The sequence below is a fragment of the Protopterus annectens genome, chromosome 3.part1 (genome assembly GCF_019279795.1).
Source record: "Protopterus annectens isolate FY-2018-M chromosome 3.part1, PAN1.0, whole genome shotgun sequence".
NCBI classification, from domain to species: domain Eukaryota; kingdom Metazoa; phylum Chordata; order Ceratodontiformes; family Protopteridae; genus Protopterus; species Protopterus annectens.
Genome location: NC_056732.1, coordinates 1,581,267,665 through 1,581,282,297, shown reverse-complemented (window position 1 = coordinate 1,581,282,297; position 14,633 = coordinate 1,581,267,665). Strand labels below are relative to the sequence as shown.

Below are 14,633 nucleotides of genomic sequence, written 5' to 3'. Positions count from 1 at the left end.
TATATGTGGCTCCTTTCCCATGCCACGGAAGGAGCAACTAGGGCGGCTGGGACAGGCATAGCCGTGAGGCGTCATGCCTGGCTCAGGTTGTCAGTTCGCGGACCCTTTCAAGGCGTAGTTTATTAGTACTCTCTACGACGGTTCTTCCCTTTTCGGGAAGACAATACGTGACACACTTGTCCAGAGCGAAAAAGACTGGAAAACTGTGTCTGCCATTGGGATCTGCTGCTTTAACCCTCAGCGGTCCTTCTCTAGGAATCGGAGGGGAAAAGATGTAGTTTCCGAAAATGTTTTCCTGGGATTCTCAGAACAACAATTCTCCCAGAGGCAGAGGGGGACAGGATCGACACTGACCCAGAGGTAGGTAGAGGGGGTCCCAGGAATTTTGGGTATAGGGAACCTTTTTCTGATAGACCCAGTCAGTAGCCCTGAGGGGTTGCCTTGCTGTCCTACTCTGGAGGCAGTCGGGGGGGGGGGGGGGATTGTCCTTACACCCAGTGGCATGGGAGTTCATTACGACAGATTATATCCAGAAGTTACGCTATCCCATTTGTTGCCCCTCCAAATGTTCCAAAACACCTCACGGATGGTCCACCCACTCACAGGGAAGACCGCAGCTTTAGAGGTTTCAAAACTGCTTCTCAAACAAGCCATCGAACAGGTCCCCCCGACCAGTCTGGATCAGGCATCTACTCAAGGTTCTTTTTAGTGCCAAAAAAGATGGGGGACCTCAGGCCCATTCTAGACCTGTCAACCTTGAACCTGTCTGTAGCCAAACAGAAATTCCGGAAGTTCATCCTACAGTCCATTCTACCTCCTCTCAGAGAGTGTGACTGGATGTGCTCGTTAGACCTCCAGAATGCTTACTACCACATCAAGATCCACAGAAGCTCCAGGAGGTTTCTGCACTTCTGGCTGGGAGCCAGTCACTTTCATATCAGAGCGCTACCCTGTGGTCTCGCCACAGCCCCCCAGGGTGTTCTCCAAGGTAATGGCAATTGTAGCGGCTCACCTGAGGCTTCAGGGTATTCAGGTATTTCCTTACCTGGATGACTGGCTTTCTGCTTTGCCCAAGCATCTGCTTTGTCTGGCCCAAGACTACTTTATTCAGTTGGCAGATCTATTGGGGATTACAGTTAGTGTTCATAAATCCCAGTTGCAACCAGTACAAGTTTTAGACTTCATTGGGGCACGGCTAGATACCTTGCAGATGAAAGTATTCTGAACTCCAGACAGGATCTTACACCTCAGGTGAGACACAGCTCATATAGCGAACTTAGTCTCCAAAGGTGAGCGAGGTTCTCTGGGCACTGGGCTCCATGGCTGCCTCCATATTGATTCTCCCTTGTGCGTGCCTTCATATGAGGGTTCTTCAATGGACTCAGGCTGTTTAATGGTCATGGCTAGACCTGCCCATGGAATTTCTGATCAGGAGCATCTGCAGGACGTCCCTTCTTTGGTGGTTAAGTTCACCGGAGATTATAGAAGGATGCCCCTTAGCGTCATCTCCAGTTCAAGCCACAGTGACGACGGACGCCTCCCAACTTGGGTTGGGGGGGGGGCACTGTTCGGGAAGGACAGTCCAAGGCACGTGGTCCCAGTCAGAGACCAAGTTGCATATAAATGTAGAGATGAGGGCAGTGCTTTTAGCATTGGAAGCCTTTCACACTGTCCTCCCTCTCGGGTTGATTGCAATTTAGTCAGACAACATGTCTGTTGTCTGGTGTATCAACAAGCAGGGAGGAACCAGATCCTATTCCCTATTTCACGAGGCCATGAGAGTGTGCGATCTCCACTGGTACGTTTCTGATAGCAACGCACATTCCGGTGCGCTCCAATATTTTAGCGAACAGATTCAGTCGGGCTATTCTGATGCTGTACGAGTGGTCTCTGAAACAGTAGCGGAGGAGATATTCCTTTCATGGGGTCAGCCTTGCTGCAATCTCTTCGCGTCTCCTTCCAACGCGAAGTGCAGCGAGTTCTTTGCTCTGATTCCCTCACCAGGGGAAGCCCCCAGAGACGCTCTAGTCCATGCTTGGCCCCCCCAAGCTTCTGTATGCTTACCCACCATTGCCACTCATTCCGAAGTTTCTTCAGAAAGCTTACCGACTGCAGTGCAAAGTTATCCTCTTTGTCCCATTCTGGCCTAGTCAGGTTTGGTTCCCATTCCTTTGGTCTCATGTCTTAGCTCCTCCCTGGGTTCTGGATCCCTGCCCAGATCTAATTTCCCATCCTTCGGGTGCCCGCCCGACCTGGGCCGCCTCAAGCTGACAGCTTGGTTGCTCCAGTTCTGTTGATCGCCAGGACTCCGGTCTTTCATCCCCAGTAAAATCTGTACTGGTGGCTTCTCTTAGATTCCAGTGGGAAACTTTATCGCAGTAAATGGAAACGTTTTTCCATTTGGGCCTCAGAGAAACCTAGATCCCTTTACAGCCCCTGTTCCAGCAGTGTTGGATTTCTTGTCTGGTATTTTTCAGCAAGGAGCTAGCTCCTCCACAGTGAAAGTACAATTGGCAGCCATTTCTAATTTTCATAGTGGTGAAGACAACATTGCCTTAGCCTCTTCTAGGCTGTGTAAGGCTTTTCTGTTGCGCCCTCCAGTCAAGGATTCTGTGCCCCCTTGGGAACTTACTTTTGTCCTACAGGCATTGGTGGCTTCTCCATTCGAACCTGCAGCATCGGTGGGTTTAAAATTTTTATCCTGGAAGACAACTTTCCTAGTCGCCATTACATCTGCTAGGAGGGTTTCCGAGCTTCAAGCTCTGTCTGCCGTGCCTCCTTATTTGGCCTTCCATAAGGATAGGGTCTCTCTCCGTACTAATTCTTCCTTCTTACCTAAAGTGGCATCTGAAACAAACATAAACCAGTCCATTAATCTGCCAGTTTTCTTCCCTAATTTCCAAACCAAGGGTGAATACAAACTTCATTTGTTAATGTTCATAGACAACTTCGCTTCTATCTTCATAAAACAAAATCATTCTGCAAGTCTGCTCAGTTCATTTCCTTTTCCAAATCCTTTTTGGGAAAAGCTATTTCTAAGGTTTCTTTGGCCAGATGGATCACTCTTTGCATTTCGCATGTCTACAAAGCAAAAGGTTCATCTCCTCCTGGTATTGTTAAAGCTCACTCTACCAGGTCCATGGCAACTTCTGCTGCTTTTTGGTCTAGGGTTCCTTTGGACATTTGTACAGCAGCAACCTGGGCCAATTCACATACCTTCATTTCTCATTACAAATTAGACCTGATTTCTAGGGGTAGAGAATCCTTTGGCTCTGCGATGCTCTGGAATGTCCTTCCATAAGGGCCTCCCAGGATTGGAGTAACTGGGGACTCAGGTTGCAGATAAAATGAAGTTAACTACTTCAGATAAAGAAGTTATGTAGTCACCATAACATTCCATCCGAGTGGTTATACTTCATTTTTCTGCAACCTTCCCTCCCTCTGTCCCTCAGACCCTGTCCTGTCTGTATACAGGTTTGGGTCATTGAGCTGAGTTGCTTATGTTTTTAGTTGCAGCAAACTCGATCTGAGGGAATGTAGGAGATGGTAGTGCATTGTGGGTAGGGGGAGGAGCTCGGAGCATGCTAGAAGAAAAGTTGCCGGCTCAGATCCGATATGGGTCTGAATACTCAGATTGCAGAAAAATGAAGTATAACTACTCGGATGGAATGTTGTGGTGAGTACATAACTTTTTTTTTCTACCTGTCCTGTTTTTGGCCATATCTTATGGCAGTGGTATTTACTTTTTATTGGAGGTGTTCCACACCATGTAATTGCTTCCTGTTTTGAGGCCTCCTGACATCTGGGGCAAGAAAAACTGATGTAATTGTGTCGTCTGCATGTTTTATACCCCTGACGTCATGGAAGAGGTGACAGCATCTAATGCAGAAATCCCAAGACACTATTATTCGGGCCGACTGAGGGCTACCTGCAGGCAGATAACCCAAGTGTGATGACTGCAACAGTGAATACACTCTTAACATCTACATTTATGGCAAGTGTACACAACTGATCTTTTACTTGCTACCACACCCACCCATTCAGGACCTTCATACAAACTCTTCTGACCTAGCTGGGCTGTGTGGACAGGCTCCCCAAGAATTTAGAGACAGTCATACCCTGGAGAGATCAATGACCTCATCAATGTAAGAGTTAAAATTCCTTCTCCAAGCCCTAGAGGTCCACTTTAACTTTGAAATCTAGGCCCCTTGAAGGTGTAGATGGGGCAACACATTTGTTGTTTGGTACATCAGCAAACAGGAAGGCACCAAACCTTATTAGCTATACAGATTAGCTCTGATGGTGTGGGACATGCCCATTAAAAGAAACCTGTCCCTCCGGCAGTTTACATACCTTGGGATGATAATGTCCTCGTCCGCTATCTCAGCAGATATGTAGAAGACTATCACAAATGGACTGTTGTACAGAGAGGTCTTTGCGAACATAGCTCACAAGTGGGGTACAACATCTCTGGTAGATTTTGTTGTCTGCAGCCTTAACAGATGACTTGGACTGTTTTGCTGTAAGGCTCCTTGCCACCAGGCTTAGTGGATGAGAGTCATGTCTTTCAATTGGGGGGGGGGGGGTTCTTTATGCTCTCCCCTTCCCCTAATCCCAAAGGTTCTCCTGAAGATCCAGAGGGACAAGCCCAAAATCTGGCTAGTAACTCCTTTTTGACCCAGGCAGCATCATCTCCCCTTCTGTCATCTAACCAGGGGCATTCCCTCTTGTTACCCCACAACATTGACTTGCTCACACTAAACAAGGGCTCTCTGATTCACCCCAACCTGCAGGCTCTCACCCTGACTCTGTGTGATGGAATCTTAATTCCTCAATCAACAGTTTTCAGTGGACATACTTTCCCGGATCCCAAAGGTTTTCCTGAAGATCCACAAGGACAAACTAGAATCTTGCTAATAACTCCTTTTTGACCCGGGCAGTATTGGTTCTCCCTTCTATTTGATCCCGTTAAGGGCAAGTCGCTCATTACTCCGGCAAGTGAACCCCCTCACACAAAGCAAGGACTTACTGATTCACCCTTGTCCGTCTCCGCCTGCCTCTGTGTGATAGAATATTAATTCCTTTCAGACACCAGTTTTATAGGATGCAGTTCAGGTGGTGCAGGTCATGAAAATCTACCTCCTAGAAAATTGTACATTTTGAAATGTAAAAGATTTTGAATATAGTGTCACAAGAATGAGTGCCCGTAATTAGGTGGTTATACCTGCTATTTTGTCATGTATGTGAGAGTTACTCAAGTGTTGTCTGGCCTGTTCCTCTATCAAGGGTCACTTGTCTGTTTTTTTTCTTGCTTACCTTTAAATCCACAGCTGCCCTCCAGAATTGAGGTCAGATCCTTTAAACGGCATCCTTCACTTGAATCCTCTTAGGAAGGCTATACTAATTCCCTGGGATCTGAACTTTGTTCTGGAAAAAAACTTACTTTGCAATGTTTTGATGCAGTGGCTTCAGCTTCACTAAAATTCCGTTCCTGGAAAACTGTCCTGGTAGCCTTTGCCTCTGCCAGCAGAGTTTGAGTTGGAAGCCCCGTTGGCAATCCCATTCTTTATCTTCCATAAGGACAGGGTTTTCTTAAGGTCTAACCCCACCTCCTTTATGTCCAGATTGGGGAAAAAAAAGCCATCACTGAACTAGTCTATGCATTTCCCAACCCCCTTCCTTAATCCACAGACCAGAGATTGAGAGGCTCCTCCACTCCCTGGATGTACATAAACAGCTAAGATTCTACCTGGACACAATTTAGAAGAACTGATTAACCCTTTGTTTCCTTTAATGTGGGTAAGTAGGGAAGGCCTTTTTCCAAACGGACCATCTCCAGCTGGATTTCTAAGCAGATCTCCTCATGTTGAAATTTGCACTGTAAGGCCCTGCCTACGTGTGTGAAGGCTCAATCCATTAGAATAGCCTCTTGTTCTCTTGCTCAGCTCAAGACTTGCCCCAGCTACTTTTATTCACCCTCCCACTACTCAGGAAGAAGTTTTTTCTTCATCAGATGAGTATTATATACTCTATTCAAATAGCCTCTCCTCTGGAATCCTATTCCCCAGATGAGGAATCCATAGAAGAGGACTCTCTTCCAGAAGACATCACTTTTGGAGAGACTATTACTAAAATGAAAGAACATTTCAATTGGGATACTTCCCAAATGACTGAAACTCAAGAGATACTTTGAGCTGCTGTAAATGGAATCTCCTTCACCATCTGTCACCCCCCCAGGTTATACCTGCATACCTAGATGCATTTACTTCAGCATCTAAAAATCCAGACCTTCTGCACCTGCTCTTGAGACCTGATCATTTCTATAAGGTGCCTGATGACCACAAATTTCTTGTGAAACCTCCCTTGGCGCGGACCCTGCAGTGATAGCTGTGTTGCCTGTCAAGACTGACACCATCCTTGTCTCTTCTGCCTGTTGACAAGGATAGCAAGAAAATGTACAGGCTGGGCAAGAAAGTTTATACCTCTTCCACCCTAGACGTCAGAGCCATTAACTACCAAATCCATATGGTTAAGTATGCCTTGGACTTGGTATCCCAAGCATGTACACTTTTAGCCTCTTAACCTGACGCTCTCAACAAGACAGAAGTAGCATCAAAACTGATCCTGGCATACCAAGTAGCCAGGCATTCCATCAGATGCAGTTAGGATGCAGCAGAGGCCTCTGCTAGATCTCTTGCATCTGTGATTTAAAGATATTCCAGGCTCCGGCTACAACCATTGCCTGAAGATTTCATATCAAAAAGTCTCGATACACCACTAGACCATAACCTCCTGTTTGGCAAACGGTCTGCAGTACTGTTTAAGGAACCTTCAGAAGAAAAGCAAGGACATTAAGCATCTTCTGGTATCTCCGATACCAAAATTTTACAGTAATTATCCAGCTACAACTTCCTGTGTCCAAAGAACCCCTTCCACTGCTACTACTTCCAGGCATAGGAAAGATAACAGGAGACAAACCTCCTCCTGGCCCACTTCAGTCTACCCACAGACGGCCTTTTAAAGACAGAAATGGCACCAACAACATGACTGCCATGCCCACCTCCCCCTGTCAGCCCGGCTCCCCCACTGCCTGCCCCACTGGAGAACTATCACCTCAGATCACTGGGTTCTAGCAATAGTGGAAAAGAGAGATTTTCTATCTTGGAAAGAAAAACCAACGCCACGGGGCATTCCGCTTCCCCCCAAAACAACTACACTTTATTCCTCTCATATTCTACAGGATTTATTGACCCATGGAGCAACAGAACCTGTCCCCTCAGGATAAGAAGGAAAAGGTTTCTACTAAAGGTTATTTCTCGTACCGAAAAAGGATGGACCATGGAGGTCAATCCTGGATTTGTCCTTTCTAAACCTCTACCTAAAAGTCTATTCCTTCAGACCCACCTTCCACTACTGCCACCCCAAGCTTTCATGGCCACTCTAGACCTAAAGGAGGCCTACCTCCATATCCTTATTCAGCCCACTCACTGAAAGTACTTGCATTTTGCTGGGCCCTGTTCTCACTTAAAATTTTCTGCCTTGCACTTTTGTTTATCCACTGTACCCAGGGTCTTCACCAAATGCATAGTTCCAGCCATAGCCTACTGCAGGACCAAGGGCATCCAAATCTATCCCTACCTAGACTACATACTCATTCTAGCAGAGACAGAAAACACAAAAAATCTGCAGTTCTAAGGTGGTGGATACAACCAGTTAAAATGAACCCAGGCCTTCCCCTCCTACCACCCACACCAGTTCAGCATATGCACACAGACGCCTCATATCTGGGCTTGGGGGCTACCATGATGGGCCTCAATGTGCCAGAACGTTGGTAGGCACCCCTCCTGAAAAAAACACATAAACGTAAGGGAAATTACTGCAGTTCATTTAACCCTAAAAGCCTCCCCCCCCCTTCTACAGCCAGGTCCCCTACAAATCTTCACAGACAACACCATGATCATGCATCAACAAGTCGGGGGGGGGGTGAAGTCTTACCTGTTCTGCAGGCTGGCAATGCAGATTTGCGACCTAGCCTCACAAAACAACTTATTGCTGCAGGCAGTCTTCATCCCATCCCAGGTCAACCACCAAGTGGATGCTCTCAGCAGATCATTTTCTCTGCAGCCAGAGTGGTTGTTGCACAGAGAAGTTTTTCTAGACATTCTCCACCAGTGGGGCACACCTGAAGTAGACTTATTTGCCTCCTCCCAGAACAGACATCTGAGAAAATCCTGTACGAAGGACCAATCCCCTCTAGTCTGGAGTGTACGCCTTCAGCATCTTATGGAATGGGTGATTTCTGTATGCCTTTCTTCCCTTTCCTCTTATTCAAGAAGTCCTCCTGAAAATCAGGAGGGACAATCCAAAAATCTTGCCGGTGACTCCTGTTGGCCAAGGCAACACTGATTCCCCCTTCTACTATCCCTCGCCAAGGGCAGTCACCACAAGTTACGCCACAAGGTGGACCTACTCACAACAGAAGGGAACTCTCATCTGGAGATGCTGTGCCTAAAACCCTGTGTGATAAACTTGTAATACCCTTCAGACACCACTGCTCTGAGGACGTGCTTTCTGTCCTGAGGGAGGCTAGGAAACCTAACACACAGAGATCGTGCATGCTAAAATGGGAAAGATTCTCCAAATGGTCTCTCCAAAGACTTAGGGATACCTTTCTAGTGGATGTACCTCTTGTCTTGGTGTGAGCTTATCAAGACGGGCCTTTCATACTCTTCAGTGAATGTGCACCTTTGTCATCTCTGCCAGCTTAGCCTTAGACCCTCTTTTAATCTCCAGGCTAGATGTTAAGTTGTTCCTGAAGGGGGTCTTACACATCAGGCGACCAAGGAAGCCTATCCCACCGCTTTGGGACCTATACTTTATCCTGGAAAAACTAATACTGGCCCCATTTGAGCCAGCAAGTTCTGCATCACTACAAATGTGCTCATGGAAAACAATTCTGCTGGTTCATACCTCAGCCAGAAGGCCATCAGTTACAGGCTCTCGTGGCATACTCCCCCCTACACTATCTTCCACAAAGATAAGGTAACTATGCACACCAACCCTTCCTTCATGCCCAAAGTGGTCAGTGAGCTGTCTTTAAATCAGTTTATTCATCTGCCCACATTCTTTCTCCTACCAGTGACAGTGAGAGAATACTCCATTCCCTGGGTGTTCACAGGCAGTTAAGGTTTTACTTAGACAAAACTAAAGCCATTAGAAAATCTAATCAACTCTTTGTATCCTTTCATCCCAGGGCCCTGGGCAGGGCAGTCTCCAAACAAACTATCTCCTGTTCGATGAGGAAAACCATTTGCTTCTGCTTCTCCTACCACGGCAAGGATTTACTTCAGAGGGTAAGAGCACACTACTAGGGCTGTAGCATCCTCCAAGGCCTTCTTCAAGGGCCTAGACACAGCCTTTATCCTGGAGGCAGCCACCTGATCCACTATACACACACCAGACACTACAAATTGGATCATATCTCCAGAGCAGAGCAGGTTTTGCTAGGTTATCCTGCAGGGATTTTTGAAATCTGCTATCTCTTACTCCACCCTTCACCCTTCCTAGGCTGTGGTGCTTGGTCACAGTAAGAATACTGCAACATGGGAATAGGACATAGAATAGTTGTGTAAAATCTTACCATAACCATAGATGTCCTTCTCTTCCATGTTGCAGTATTCCTTCCCTCCCACCTATCCCCCGCATTCCTTTCCACCTGTCTGTGGGGCACCTCCTAGACTAGGGTCACACTGTGCAGTCTGTGGCATTTCACTGGTCTAGAGGACATCAGTTGGCTCTACCTAGTCTACTGTCTGACTGGACAGTTAGTTCTGAGGTCTGTGCTTGGAGACGTCACATTTAAGGCACCTGGTTTATGGCCCTGCGTGTGAATTCCCACGTACCAGCAGCAACCAGGCTTAAGCTTTTGTATAGGAGCAGACGTTCGGGTAGCCTGAGGCAGAGAATCCCATGGTAAGAATACTGCAACATGGAAGAGAAAGGAATATCTATGGTTATGGTAAGATTTTACACAACTATTCTTTGACATCTGTTCCGTATGTTCTTACACAACTGTACTTAGACATGCTTAGTGAAAGCTACCACCTAGACAAAGCTTGGCAGCGTTTCCTTGATTTTGTATACATTATGCTGTGCATATATCTCTAGTAGGGTCCAGCACTGCAATGGGTCAAACTTGCCTCTCTTTTTTTCTGAGGTGGTTGAGCTCTTGTCAGCTACTCACTGCCATCTTCTCTCATCTCATAAGTACCAGAGTATCCTGTTCATAAAGATCATCTGGGTTACATTCTGATATTTTTCCCTCCTGTATGCCACCAAGATTATGTATTTATATTCTCCAGTTTTTGCTTCAACACATTCATCCCAAAAGTATTGGATTTATGCATGTCCAAACAAGCTTCGGGAATTCAAATCTTGTGTTAACGGTGGTATAAACTAGCATGGGAATTTGTCTGTGCTGCTTAGGATCTTCACAGAAAAATAGGCCCACTAAGTGCCAATGATTTTAATTAACTGTTGCTCTGATACACTGCTTTGAATTAAGATTGTTTTTATGCAAAAATGGTTAATTTACATAGGAATGCCTGCTTAGTAGCTGAGGCTATAGTTGAGATATGAAATGAAGCTAGAAGTGAACACTGAGATAAAATATTCCTGCTGCATAATAGGCAAAATCAGGTCCCTGCTCTTTAAATAGGCACTATCAAAAAACATAACTGTGTCCTTTTGATTATCAAGACTAATTTTGAATTCAGGGGGTGTATGGAGTCATAAATTCCCATATCTCAGAGCATTTCCACCCTTTTGGGAGGTACAGCAACCTTTGAAGTTCAGTGAACGGCAGTAGAAGAGGTGCTGACACTAATTTCAAAGGCTGTAGGAGATGCTGAAGCCCACTTGAAAACTCACTACTGATGCACCAGCAAATTTTGGAATTCTCCATTTTAATGGTGAAATCTTAATACATTTCTGGCTTTAGTAGTTGTGATTTCAAATTTGTGATGTGAGTTTTTTTAAACACTTGTCTGAACAAAGTACCCATAAAATAGTCATAAGCTCAGGTACAGTAGCTAAAAAGATTAGATTTCTCAAGATCTTGGTGAAAAAAATTATCAGAATCTGACATAGGGGGCACCTAAACAAGCACTGTACCAATGTGAGAGCTGTATGCGTGTGCGACAGTGTTACAGTATTAACATGTAATTTAAAAGATTTGGTACATGAAGTATGATGCAGTCATTACTGAACTTGGAACAGTAGATTAACGTTAGTGGGATGGAAAGCAGCAAGTCCCAAGAAAAACTTCTGAATTTCTAGTAAACTCACAGGTTGAGAGGTAAACAACCAAGGGTATTCGTTTTTGTTTTATGCTTTCTTGACCAGGTTAATCCCACTAGGTCTGTAGCCTTTTTAGAAGAGACCCTAGCTGGTATTCATACTGATTAGGGGAAATTTGACCAGGACATTGGAGAATTTACCATACTCTGTTCAGTAGGTGCTGTAGGATCTTTTACATTTACCATCGTTATCAACATCTCAAGCAGATGGGACCCAAGAAACATTATTTTAATTGTTGCCAAACTTCAGAACCTGAGCTTTGCTTTCGATGTGGCTGCTGCTTAAAATGTAAAAGCAGAAGAAAAGATGTATATATAAAAAAGCAAAATTGAAAGAAAATAATCAAATATACAAAAATGAAACTATGAAGACAGTTCATTGGACAGATCTAGACATTATCCTTGAAATAGAATGCTGTGCCAGTAGATGGCAGCAGCAAGTACTCTGGAAAGAAGCATTACCCAGCAATCAATTTAAGTCCGAACTGGACACAGAAACATAGTTCTTTGACATAGCACAGCAGAATGTTACTGTAATGCAAACTGTATTTGCAATAGTAATACAGTTCATAAGGCACTGAAAATCTGGAAACCAAACTTAAAATGTCCGCACAAGGCATACAGCACCCTAATGCTCAGATTCAGATGTCCTTTGAAAGAAAATTGAATGTGTGAACAGACTGTTAAACAAAAAAAAGGTAGAGTAGTTCACAGGAATAACTGAAGAGCAGTCATCATGAAGCAGTGTTCAGATAATCAGAAATAAGTAGCAAGCAGCTGTGATCTTCAAAGTTCAACATTGGCCAAGTGTGTAAAATATTAACTGGCTCATGTACGTCACTACCAGCAATGTCATCAGCTTGCTGTTATCACAGGTATCCGTCAAATCATTGTTTACCAGCTTCCTTTTATACTAATTTGTTCTACGTTATGAGCATAGCAAAATTAATTTAAAATGGGTGGCGAAAGCCAAACACACTCTGGCTAGGCTTATAAATGCCCTAGGGCAGATAGCCTAGTATGAACCTATGAGTATTCTGGTCATTTTACTTCCATACTAGGATCAGTGCATTGTTTTTTTCCAGTAGAGTTGAAGCTGGTGTGAGGAAAGGCAGTTTTCTGTGTAGTACAAACTGCTTTGTTGAAGTACTTCTCTAGTATGTCATACCTTGACTGGTTCTGTTTTCTTTAACATTTTGTAATGTGCCAGTGGTGACGCAAGGAAAATGATTTATGGTAAGTCGTAGAGTAATTAGCAGCTAGTAAAGCTGGAAGAGCCAGGAGGGGGCTGGCAAGAGATGCACAACTTATGGCATGCTTGCTTGGAATGAATGGTGGTTGTGGCTTAGCCCACTTCACCAAAGGGTGGGATTAGGCCACATATACAAAATGCCGTAATTGCTGCCAGTATGATTACTGTAGTTGGCTGTCTCCTCACGATGAATGTCTGGGATGAAAACAGCTCCTTGAGGAATGAATGGGCCAATTGATTACGAGAAGCTGATGGCTGTCAGACAGCAGGGCACAAAAAGTGCAGTTAAAAGTTGTAAGTCATGTCTTAATTGTGATTTTTATTAAAATCTTTTCCTATGTTGTGGATCTTGTATTGTTTACTTGTGCTTGATGTGTATTGCATTGTCTCTTGCCATTATTTTCCACTGGTGGGGGTAGTTGGGACTGTACTAATTCATCATTTGTCAGCATGAGTAAAGCATGATTTTACTGTGGTGACCTGATTTTATTTTTTTAGTGATGATTCCTCGGAGAAAGCAAAGACACAGTCTACTTCAGGTGCACCAAAGAACAGCAGCTCAAGCACCAAGGATAAAACCAAGTCTTCAAAACCTTCAGGTATAACATTGGAATCAGTTTGATGATTGTGTAAGCAAAGTTTAAGAATAATAAGTGAAGAATGGAGCCATGTCCTGTTCATATGCTGCTGTATTCATGACATCAGGGAGTTTGCCTCTGGTGAACTATCGTACGTCCAGCCATATACAAAAGTTAAATTCTACCGCTAGGGTGCACATGACGTCCTGCGCCTCTCTCAGATGTCTATCTTAAACGGATGTCTGGTATAAAGCCGATGTCAGCACGCACCTCTTAAAACTTTTAGTATGTGTAGATGAACAGCTCAGTCTTCTTTCAGAGCCAGTAGTATGTATAAAAAGTCACACTGCCACAGTAGAAGAAAAATCCTTTATTGCAAGGACAAAGTGAGCGCTTTCACACCCTCCCATGTCGCTTTATCAGACTTAATAAAACATCCCATGTTTTCCTTGATATATATACTTTCAAAGTGACCAATCAGTTAAGAGAAATATTTATATCACATTCAATTAAATTAAAATAGAAAAAAACATAAATAGACATAAAACTCTTAAAAACAGTATGCAAATTCAAATGTGAATGCCTATAGAACCATGTAGATGGGAATTAGTACTTTAAGGCTGTTGCCTTTAAAAATGGTTTCAAAGAAAGTTTCATTAATGCCTGGGGTTTCATCTGCGTTTAGTTGCAGAATCCATTTTTGCTCAGCTTCTTCTGTTCTATTTCTAATGTCATCCCCTCTGATATTTTCTTCCAGAAATTGTAAAACTAAAAATTTAAAAACTTGGTTCCATCCCTTCAGCTTCTACGTGTTTTAACTAGGGCACTGCTCTCCTTTTTGTTTACTATGCCCCTCATATGTTCTAAAATGCATTCTTTGAGCATTGTATTATTCTTGCCCATACAAACTTTACAATATTGGCAACATCTAAGATAGACTATATTTCTAGTCCTGCAGTCTGAATAGAAATTAAATTAAATTTTAAACTTTTGCTGTGTGTACACAAAAGTGCTACATCAGAAAATGTACTTAAAAGCTCTGCAGTTATTGCACATGTATGTCCCTATCTGATGCGTTCAGGGACTTGTTTGGGTTTTATAACATAACTGCCTTTTAAGTGATTTTTTTGTTTGTAAATTAGATGTGAGGTCCAGAGTCTGACCATCAAGTTCTTTAGTGGCTAACAATATGTTCCAGTTCTTACTAAAGATTTCACAAAATTGACTGACATCACTTGCATATGTAATGGGGAACCTGAGTTTCTCGTCCCTGGAGTCAGTTTCAGGGTTATCTCTTGTCGATTGTTCTGAGAAGTAAGGTCTGCCCTTCCCTTGATGTTCTTGATATACTCCTTCTATGGTGGTGTCTATTTCTGTCTGGTTATATCCTCTATCAAGTAGTTCTCTTAATACTTCCATGGACCTCTCCAACTCATCATTTTTACT

The 14,633-nt window shown here is 44.0% G+C and overlaps 1 protein-coding gene across 1 annotated transcript in view; it reads left to right on the top strand.

Annotated features, from left to right (window-relative positions):
* LOC122797813 (msx2-interacting protein-like) overlaps window positions 1-13,231 on the top strand; it is a 172,499-nt gene extending 159,268 nt beyond the window's left edge. The window contains exon 6 of the mRNA XM_044066336.1: window positions 13,108-13,231. Within this exon, the coding sequence (XP_043922271.1) occupies window positions 13,108-13,231 (124 nt within the window). The remainder of the gene's footprint in view (window positions 1-13,107) is intronic.
* Window positions 13,232-14,633: the final 1,402 nt, after the last annotated feature.